We start from the raw sequence: 10646 nt of genomic DNA on the forward strand, positions 1-10646 counted from the left end.
GCAGGAGTTCATCAGAAATCAGTTGCAATCTGCCCTACCTCTTCCTTTCTGTCACAGTCTGCTGTTTCTCTATTGGACACAGAGACAGAATTAGTGTGTTTCCGTCAGGTGCTCCTTCTTGCTGACCTGTTTCCACCTTCCTGCTGCCTGTGTTTACCTTCTCTTCCTACAGGTACTGTCTCTGTGCACACTGTTAAATGATCTTCCACTCCCCTGTCTCATCTCTCCCCATCTCCATGTCGTAGGGGTTTGTCTCTGTAACCACGGGCTGAAGCTACAACTTTCCCCACAACTGCCTCATACTCTCCTCTCCCATCCAGGCGTGCTGCAAGCCGTCCCTCGAGGCTGTGCTTGGAGGAGGGCTCCTCCGAGCCAGGGTGGTGACAAAGGTCCTTTTACAGAGTTTGACATTGAGGTTAACTTCTGTTTTATCTCTGCACAGCTGAACTCAGCTGACGCCACCTGCCACATAGGCACGGCCAGAGAGGTTACTGCAGAGCACTGAGGTTGGTGTCTGTGCAAGGTTTCCTACAAAACTTGAATGCAAAGACCTAAGGACTGGAACCCAACCAACCTCTGTGGTAAGAGGCTACTGCCATTAGTCTAACACATCAGATTCCCTTTGCGTGTTGCAAAAAAACCAGGAGGAGAGTGGATTTGGAACCATGTAGTTATATTCTTCAAGAAGATTGCCAGTCTGCATTTGGTTTTTCTCCCTTCCAATGCACTCTGTTTGGCAGCACTCCTCTTTCCCATTTAGAATTCCAGGTGAGTGTTGTTCCTCACCCTAGGAAACTGTCATTCTACATTTCTTTATTCAGAAGTCAGAGAAACGGCTACAGAAAGCAATCCATCAGTTCATTCATGTCTTTCCCAGTGAGGGCAAAAGTTTCAACCAGCTAAAACACGGGAAGTATGCTAAACATGTGGAAGAGTTGCTACACCTGGCAGGGTTAAAAGGAGGATTATTTAAATCAATTTTGTCCTTACCTCCTGTTTTTCTTACATTTCCTATACTGACAGATAAGAATCTTATTAAAACCTGAACTTGTTCCAAGGTTGATTGGAACAGCCTTTTTAAGACAGTTATGGTCAATAAAACATCAATGTTAGCTGTTACACTTATGAAAGCAAATGATTTCCAGTAACATTTTTTGTGGCAGTGCTTGATACTAACCATAGAAATCGGCAGGATTGCTGTATCTTGGGCAGGGATAGCCTAGTTCTGTGAAATACTGGACCATGTCTCTAGCTGTTCCAGAATAGACAGTGACTCCAGAAGTCATCAGAAGAACTAAATCAAACAGTTGGAAAATATCTGACCGGGGCTGATGAAGCGAAAGAAGAACTAATCTGTTTCCTTTGGCCAGTCTGGATAATGTTATCACAAGGTTATGTGCAGTAAAACTGTCCAGTCCAGATGTGGGTTCATCAAGTATGAGTATTCCTGCCAAAGACAACAAGTTTAGCTGTGGAAAGCAGCATGTTTGATTTGAAAATATGGTCAAAATGACGTGGTGCTAGTGTTTGAAATATCACTGATATATTCCTTTTTTTCTTTTTTTTTTTGAAATTCAAAGTATATTTCATACTAGCATCCCATAACGTTCAACAATGGCATTTTCTTCCACTATCTTACTGAACATGATGGCCAAGAGTAATTTTGTTAAATTGTGTCTTGCTCCCACTGGAAACAAGAATTTGTTTTGTTTTTCTTTGGGATGCAGATTTAGGTTCCTTATTAAATTTACATTCTTGTCTACACTGCCTGTACAAATATCAGGCACATGCATATCAATACAATAGTATTAGTTCTGTATTCTGCCTGCTAAATATTTTAACCTAAATGCTTGATATTTAAATATCTTGCTTTATTCATGTGTAAATACTTAGTGTTAATTTAGGAAGCTCCTCCTCCTCTTCCCAACCTGTGCTCTATTTTGCACTTATTTGCACATATGTATGAAGAGACATGTGTATATTTGGACTTTTTGTTTGTTTTGCAATTGCAAATTTGAGTGGTTTATTACTTTGCAGTGTTTATGTTACCATAGAGCTTAATGGCCTCAGCACAAGGCGATGTCTGCATATAGACATGGTTTCTGTGCTGAGGGGTTTAACATTTGAAATGCAACAAAAGCTTTACTTATTTTTTGTACAACTAATTATTTTTTTCTTCAGTGCCAGCACATCTATTCCTGAGCATCACTTCTTACAAAAAAAGACTTCTGCTTTCCCCACAATTACAAAAATATAATGTTATACAAGAAAAATTTCTCGGATCCATTTGCCAAGGGAAGAGCTGATGGGAAATCTTGCTCAATGAGGGGTTCAGCCAAGATTAGTAGTGGTTTTGATATATCTATCTCTATATAGAGATAGATATAACTATATAGATATGAGCAGATAGAGGATTCAATCCTGCTAAATCAACTGTGAATTTAACCTCCTGTTTTGTTTCTGCTGCAGATGATGGAAACTTCTATTTCACCTGTGGCATGAGCCAGCCACGTCAGTGAGTTGCACAAGACCGCAACAACTGACTATAAAGCCAAGCAAATGACCTTCCCTATTAACATTGCACATGGAAATGAACTGGGTCAGAGGAAAGGAAAACAAACCCGATGTTATAATAGGGCAGCAGCCTTCCAAAGTAACTTGTGGTGTGCGGTCAGATAAGAGCCAGACCTCATACTGATATGCACAAACCAGGGTGCTGCTGTGAGGGTGACTACAGGCAACTTTCAGTCGTCTGCGTGATGGTAGTTTTAGAGAGCAGGAAGTGAAGGGTCCCAGAGGGGCTCTACCTGTGTCTATCACTGCTTTACCATTGGCAAATGTGAGAGAAGTGAAAAAGGGATTGGCTGCTGAAACACTCCATTTACAGAATTATTGCTCTAATAATTTCAGGGTTGTCTGTGACCAGCACTGATTTCAGTGTAAGCAAGTGGGCCGGCACCCAGTCACTGTGTCTGACATTGTTTTGAAGAGGTAACCTCTGACAGAGGATGATGCAAGACCTGCTCAATGTCCTGAGTATGAACTGGAGCTGCCCCAGGGGCAACTGTGTGTGTATGACTCTTTCCTGAAAGTTCTTATCTTCACATATTGCCCAGTTTCCCCAGAGGTCTGTGGTGCCAGTGTTTTGCTCACCCGGGTTCCAGAGCAGCTGCACACCGATGCTCACTCTCCGCCTCTCACCTCCCGAAATGCCGCGGAGGTACTCATTCCCTACTCTGGTGTTTGCACACTGGCGCAAGCGTAGTTCTGCTATAACATCTTCTACCTGGGGAGATCCAAAGGGTAACAGAGATAAAACAAGAGTTTATTTGCATCTACGTGTATAGATAAAGCTGAAAATATGACTAATGTGGTTAAAATTCATCTGGATATTTCAGTGCTATCTGATCAAGAGACACTTAAAAACAAATCTTGACTTTTGAGATAATGTTAAGAAAGACTCAGTGATCAGCAATTTAGTTCTTCTTTCAGCCTCTCTAATGCTTTCTCTAGATTGTCATTTTTTATGAGCTTTGGAACAATTGCTGGTTTCTATCTTGAAAGAAGAAAAAGGTTTATAATTCATAATCTACATAAAAAAATGCCAGATTAGCTGTTCTGACTCCAAACACACAGGTTCTCTTGGATAATTCCTGTCAGACACATTTTTGACAACTTTATTTTTTTCCAACAGCTTAATTACCCTTCTTTTCCTTTGTGAGTCTGAAAAAAACTTTGGAAGGCGCAGTTTGGCAACGAACAATAGTGTTTCTCTGACTGTGAGGTGGGGGAGCAGTCGGTCATCCTGCCGCACATGTGCTATGCATTTCTTAACAAGCTGGGAAGTGCTGGGTTTGTTATTGATCATGATTTCACCAGACTTGATTTTGCCTCCATGATCCCGACAGGTTATTACATCAAGCACGGATGTCTTTCCACCAGCTAGAAAAACCGAAATTGAAAATTAAATTCATTTCCAAGGGATTATTTTGAAAAGCAATTTAGTCACAGACAGAGGATAAAAGTCTTCGCTCCTTAACATCTTCCCCCAACCTTTCCCAAAGATTTTCCAAAGCCACAGAGACATAATGGTCTTGAAAGAAAATACCAGCTATAAGCTCATGTTTGGGAAATTTCGCTCCTCTGGTATGGAGTACGTAGCTTTAACCTTGGTCAGTTTTCAGCAGAATTGGGTACTCAGGCATCAAGAACAGCTCTGTGAACTCAAGAAGCAGTGTCTTTGTCCTCTTGTTACCTCTTTTGCTTCTGAAGCATAGTTGACAGGTGCTATCCTGCACTGGCTGCAGGGCTGGGCCCTAAATGCTTGGCAAGAGCTCGCTTTGTGGAGGAAATTGTGAATTCAGAAACAGCAACTGGAACAGCTGAATGACTAAGTGCTGAATGATTATACAGACAATAAGAATCTTAATCATGACTGAAATAATTTTTATTATGACTAAAGACAAAAAGTCATTTAAATAATTAAGAGAAGCTGGCTCATAGTCAGAGGTAAGAAAAGTAAAACAGCGAAAACAACACCTGGTTTGGAATTGAATAGCAAATGAATTTTTCTTTTTGCTGTGTGATACTGTATGTAAACACAGAGAGCTCTCTTATTATGATTAGATGTCATTTATTTCTAGTCTTCCTGTTGAAAGATTAACTCCACACTTGCTTCTTAATATATACATTTTAAAAAAGAAATCCATCCATCTGTAAACCATGTATTGCTCTATTTAAGAGTGACATATTGATTACCATTGACAATGTGAAACCCATCAGCGGTTTAATCCATTTTACTAAGGCATTTGATGAAATAGGTGATAAACAGCTTCTAAAAATAGTTTGACTAGTTTGTTGAAAGGGATTTGTGCTCAGTGTATGTTATGTTACCGAGGTGCTCTATCTATAACTCAGTATGTTATTTCATCGCAAGCATTTCCTTTTATTATTGGGAGGATCTCTGAGGTACAGCTTCAGTTACATTAAGGAAAAATTTCCATGGCAATGGAGAAGAAAAATCTCTCATAGAAATGAAGTTAGTTGTTTCTTTGGCAAAAGTGTCTTGCCTCTGAGAGAGTGCATCTTCGCCGAATCACTGAGGTCACCTGATGTTTAACGGGCCATGTGTCTGCTTCTTATTCCCCAAGATGAGCTTAGACTCAGCTAACCGTATGGGGTAGGGACCAACTCTCCATTAGTCAACCTCACCCTGGAGAAGATTAAACCAGTCCCGCCAGAAAATGAAAGAAAAAAGAGAGTCTGATTTTAAAGCAAAACAGAAGAGGACCTGTATTTTCTTCTCCGTAAGTTTCTCTTAATCCAAATGCATTATTTTGTCCTGTTAGAATCAGTCTGAAAGAAGTGGCTATGCAAGTTGCTACTTTTCCTTTTTGGGTCTCGCCTCATTTGTTTGCTGTGTTACTGGGTGAGGTCTGCCACTGGCCTGTTCTCAGTCTGAGCCATGAAGCTGATTCATGTCCAGCAGAGCTGGGACTGTAGGCCACAGTTAAAATAATACCCCATTGCATCTCAGGAAACAAACAGCAAATGTGTACAAATCATAACAAAATTGATTTTGAAAAGAAATCTTTTTTTTCCCTCCTCAGTATCATTCTTTGTTTCCTCATGTTTTGTTTTCTTATCTGTTTTAAAGAATGTATTTAAGTCACGCATTTCCAATAGTTGTTTCTCAATGAGATTTTGCCATTCAAAAGACTGCAGAACATTCTTAGCTGTGTACTTTTTCTGTGAGAGTTGGTCAAATCATAAAAGTCAGTTGCTCTTACCAGTGCTTCCTATAATAGCCAGCATCTGACCACTTCGAACTTTTAAATTCAGATTCTGGATTATTGACACATGAGCACGAGGATCTGATTTCCAGGTCCATGGCATTTTCATCTGTGTGAGACTTTCATACCAGGGAGTCTGGGATGCTATGTTAACCTATCAGAGAAAGAAAACGTCCCTTCAATTCCAGGAATAAACTATTTAGCAGCAAAGTTATTATTTTATCAGCGAAGTTATGTTACAAGCACAGAATATGTTAAAACAATATTATTCTTCAGAAATACATGGGTTAAAGTTCATTTACAGCCAAGTATGGCTTTTATGCTTTGCTTATTATTCCTCCTAAACACTAAAGCTGTCTCTGTCTTCTGTTACTTTTGATTATTTGTTGCTATTGTAAATACATTTTAAAAAAATTTATATACAGTTTAAAATTTCTCAGAATTGAAAATGGTGAAGTCAGCCTACATGCCATGGTATGCTGCAAAGGGAGATGGAAAGTTTCACTGGCTCCCTGAAATCCTCCTTATATTTGTTGTCATCTTCTTGTTTTCTTCCACATGTTCATTCTTGCCACCAAGAGCTCCCAATATCCCTAACTGAGAGGGAAGTGCCTCTGTCCCAGCCCTCAGAGGAATAATTTGTCTCAAAATTGAGAAAAAAGAGAGCCTAGAAATAAACCTCCATTCTTGTCTTATCCCCCAGGTTTACTAGATATATTTACAATGGAGAGTTTAGCCTGCTGTCAGTGTTGCAGCCAAGAGCACAATTCTCCTTACGAAACCTCTTGGTATTTGTCTGTGCAATAGTTGTGTGAATTAGTGCTGTGAACTTCAGTTTTGGCTTTTAAAATAGCTTGCATCTAGAAACAGGTATTGCTGGATGTGCTCCCAGCTGAGGGGAAGCGTATAAAGTACAACTTTTACCTGGTAGTTGAGTTCTTTGACCTCGAGAACATTTGGTTTTCCGCTGTATGTGAAATACAGACTGTTATCGTCTTCAGAGCAAAAAATACTGTCCTCGGCCTTGGTCTGGAAAAGTTATTAGGTTAATTACAATAGTTCATTACAATACCTAAAGTGCTGTTAAATTCAAGTTCAGAAAAATGAAGTAGTAAAGGATGTATGAGATATAACAGTATTGTTCATAAGTTACTGTCGTGCAAAAGTCCAAAAGGTTGAAATAAGTTGTCTCTTAATCAGTGTGAAATGTACTTTGTTCTAGTGGCATGTATGAAGGCCAAACATGCTCTTCTATTTACTTTCAATTTAAATGGAATTGCTTTCAAAATGTAGATAAATTTCATGCCACCATAAAGATATTGGACTCTTGTTTCTATTTTCATTGAAAAAATGTACTGATTCTGCATCATTAGTCTACTGGCTCAAAATGGTGCGTATTGAAGTTCCTAAGTTACGGCAGCTACAAATTAAGGTTCACTAGAAGTATGTTTGTTATTGAGCTCCCCAGGGACTCGTTAACTTGGACACTTTATGTATAAGCAGGTGTGCAACCACAAGTACAGTCTCTTTCTCTCCTCTTTTGTCTTTTAAATTCACAGTTTGTTAACTGGCATTCTGAGATACGAATTAAAATAATAGAGTCTCTACTTGGCTTGGTTAACCTGTTGCATATAACTGCAAGTAAGAATTCTTTGCTGAGGCAGTTTTCTGGCTTCAGCTTTAATTCTGTATGCATGCCTGTAGTTTTTACTCCAGACAGACATACCTCTTCCAGAGCTTTGTGCATTTCCTATGAATCAAACTAATTTCCTAGCCAAGGCAAATGTACCTGTTTCCTATGTAGTAGAGCCTATGTGTGCCTGTGGTATCTTGGCAGATGGTGATCGCAGTCTTTGCGTGCACCTCCTGCCCTCACAGCAAATGAGGCTAAATAATCTTTTCAGTCTGGCTACACAGCAGAAAGCAGAATGACACCAAGCAGCTTAAAAAGCCACGTTAAAGCCTTCCAGTGTCCCCCTGCTGCCAAAGCACTCTGCGGTCTTGCTTATGTTGAACTTGATTTTTAGAAGAACAGGTTGCCCCCAGAAAATGCAGGGAGCTGGTTTTACCACTGGGAAAGCTAGCCTGGACCATGCTCAGGGACTTTCTATTCCATGCATCTATTTGAAGATCTGCCACCTCAGCCCCACCACTGTAGCATTTGAACATGACTTGTGTGATACCATCCCCGTCCCCAGTGTGCTCTTGTGGAGGGTGAGGATGCTTTTGCTCCCCATTTCAAAACTGAAGGAGATAGGGCTCACTGCCTGCGAAAGCCCGGTGGGCAGGCTGGCTGCCCACCTCTCCTGGCTTCCTGGCAAGCGCTGTGGCTGTGGGATGACCGAGCCTGCCAGGTCCCTCCCTGCTCCCCACAGATCTCACTCACCGGAGATCCCTTACATGCTGCCCGGCTCCAGCCAGCACTCTCCAGAGAGACATTTTCAGTAGATTCCTTCATGTTGGTGGTGGAAGGTCTTGCTCCCTGCAGTGGTTTGACTGTCAGCTCTTTGGAAGGTGTGGAAATCCTTGTTGGTTTTGGGCTCAGCCCTTTCCAGCTGCCTTCACCGCAGCTCCATTTCTCCTGGTACGCTGTGTCTCTGCAGCTGGTGTGACCTCGTGGACAGGGAAATATTCTCCTCCTCTGCGACTGTAACAGCTCAGGCTAAAGGTACATCAGATAGCGGCTTCAGCTAACCGCCTATCAGCTGTTCTCAGGAATAAAGAAAGAACTGAGAGCCCTTCTGTTTTCTTTTAAGCACTTCCCCGAGTGACGATCACTTGAGGCGGCGACCTGCTCTGACCCAGGGACAGCGGGGAGCTGCCCCTGCCCAGTGCCAGGGGAGACATGGAGGTGGCAGCGACAGGCACCTGACCAGCAGCGTGAGGGAGAGAAGGAGCCTGTGGGGCCCCAGCCCTGGAGGATGTTGAGCAGAGGGTCTCCCGCCCTGGAGGGGAGTAGCAGTGGCAGGCAGACGAGCAAGGCGAAGACCGTGGCACAGCCCCCCGACAGCATCAGTGTCCAGGATGTCTCCTACACCATCAGGTAAGACTGGGTGAGCCCATGCCTCCTGGGAGCTGCTCTGACCCCTGGAACTGAGGGGAACGACGCTGGGACTGCTGGGCTTGTGGGTTTGGTTTCAGCCCCGTAAAGAAGGGGGGATGTTGGCAGGCCCCCCACCTCATGGCACTGGGCTGCCCAGCACCAGGGTCGAGCACATGGCTTGAGAGCTGGTCTGTCCTCCAGAGAGTTTTCTAGTGGCCATACACATGTCTATGAAGGAGATGTCTCTGAAGGAGATTTCGGAAGACTGTGCCCTTTGCCCTTTCTTACTGCTGCCAGGGAGATAATGCGAGGGCCCTAAGGAAACGGTCAGGTGGATTAATGGCTGGTGAACATCGTCAACAAATAAAGTCTCAGTGCAAGTTGCCCTATCTAGTTGTCATCCAAAAGCCTCCTACCACTCATCCTGAAAAATCTGTTCTGGCTTCATTTCATCTTCCAGATAATGCTGAATTTTAAAAGTTAAAGCCTAGGGAGTGTTAAGAGGGGACAGATTCCCCCCTCCTCCCTATATTTTAAAATCCTTGTAGACACCCATCCCACATATCCGTATCCCCACATATCCCATAGCTATAAACTATTCACTTGCTTTACACAAAATTTTTAAGTATTTTCTAATCTTTTTTTGATGTTTGTTTTCCAAGAGAACGTGTTGGACCATGGTGGAACATTTCTTTATATCATAAAAAATGGACCCGGCAAATTCTTAAGGATGTTTCATTTCACATAGAGAGTGGTCAGATTATGGGGATTTTAGGAAATTCTGGTAAGTTGTTCCAGTACTTTAAAAGAAGTAAGATTTGAGTTAACACAGGTGACTTCCACAGTGGTGTATGAATGTGATGGAGGTCTGTGTTTTAAATGAGAAAATTGCAGCTGGTTTTAACCTCTGCTTTGTAAAACTGTGGTGCTTGGTTTTCAGGCTTCTGTCATTCTGACAGTTGTAACTTCAATAAAAGATAAGGTATTTCTAAACCCAAATGTTTTACTCTTAAGTGTAAATTTGTATGAATTAAATGCTAATTCACACACATTCTAGGTTTCCCATCTACTTCCCCTTAACTAGCTGCATTTTCAGGACCTATTGTTTTAATGTAATTGAGGGAAAAAACCCACCTTCTTTTCATATACCCCCAAACGTGGCTACTGCTCTTGAAATCGTAAAATTCATCACATCACATGATTAATTGCTTTTGTTTGGCAGGATCTGGGAAAACAACACTTCTGGATGCAATATCAGGAAGACTGGGACATAAAGACAACTTCTTTGGTGACGTGTACGTGAATGGGCGTCAGCTGAAGAGGGATCAGTTTAGAGATTGCTTCTCTTATGTGCCACAGGTTGAGTTCTACATTTATTTTTGTGCACTGTGCTTCCTCTAATGTAAAGAAAGTAAAGTTACTAGTGTATTGGTGTAATGTAATCTGAATGTGATTTTACTAGACTAGTAAATGTGATACTAGGCAATTAATAAATTGAATGAATGAATGAAGGTTGTGTGAGCAGGGGCAAGTTCTTAATTGCTGCAGAACTGATTTTTATTATTTTTTTTTCAGAGTGACACTTTGTTAAGCTTCCTTACCATACAAGAGTCTCTGACCTACACTGCTTTATTAACTCTTCAGAAACGCCCCAATGACTTCATTAAAAAGAAGGTCTGTATTTTATCATCTTCCACCAGAAAGGCAGACATGATGTCGTGTAATGCTTTCACCAGCACCACTTTCAGGTTTTGTAAGGTTTACATAAGATTTTGTAATCCTTGTTCTGTAAATGGAGAGAAATCTTCCTG

The 10646-nt window shown here is 41.5% G+C and overlaps 2 protein-coding genes across 2 annotated transcripts in view; one reads left to right on the top strand and one right to left on the bottom strand.

Moving 5' to 3' along the window:
- Positions 1-8382, bottom strand: part of ABCG8 (ATP-binding cassette, sub-family G (WHITE), member 8) — a 13454-nt gene extending 5072 nt beyond the window's left edge. The window contains exons 1-6 of the mRNA XM_009870444.1: positions 8200-8382; positions 6717-6821; positions 5790-5946; positions 3704-3942; positions 3154-3286; positions 1178-1447 (exon numbers count right to left, since the gene is read on the bottom strand). Of these exons, the coding sequence (XP_009868746.1) occupies positions 1178-1447; positions 3154-3286; positions 3704-3942; positions 5790-5946; positions 6717-6821; positions 8200-8250 (955 nt within the window). The 5' untranslated portion in view covers positions 8251-8382. The remainder of the gene's footprint in view (positions 1-1177; positions 1448-3153; positions 3287-3703; positions 3943-5789; positions 5947-6716; positions 6822-8199) is intronic.
- A 331-nt stretch (positions 8383-8713) lies between these two features.
- ABCG5 (ATP-binding cassette, sub-family G (WHITE), member 5) overlaps positions 8714-10646 on the top strand; it is a 9879-nt gene continuing 7946 nt past the window's right edge. Inside the window, exons 1-4 of the mRNA XM_009870443.1 lie at positions 8714-8835; positions 9498-9619; positions 10058-10194; positions 10411-10509. Coding sequence (XP_009868745.1) covers positions 8714-8835; positions 9498-9619; positions 10058-10194; positions 10411-10509 — 480 coding nt within the window. The remainder of the gene's footprint in view (positions 8836-9497; positions 9620-10057; positions 10195-10410; positions 10510-10646) is intronic.

The sequence above is a fragment of the Apaloderma vittatum genome, unplaced genomic scaffold (assembly GCF_000703405.1).
Source record: "Apaloderma vittatum isolate BGI_N311 unplaced genomic scaffold, ASM70340v1 scaffold14285, whole genome shotgun sequence".
NCBI classification, from domain to species: Eukaryota; Metazoa; Chordata; class Aves; order Trogoniformes; family Trogonidae; genus Apaloderma; species Apaloderma vittatum.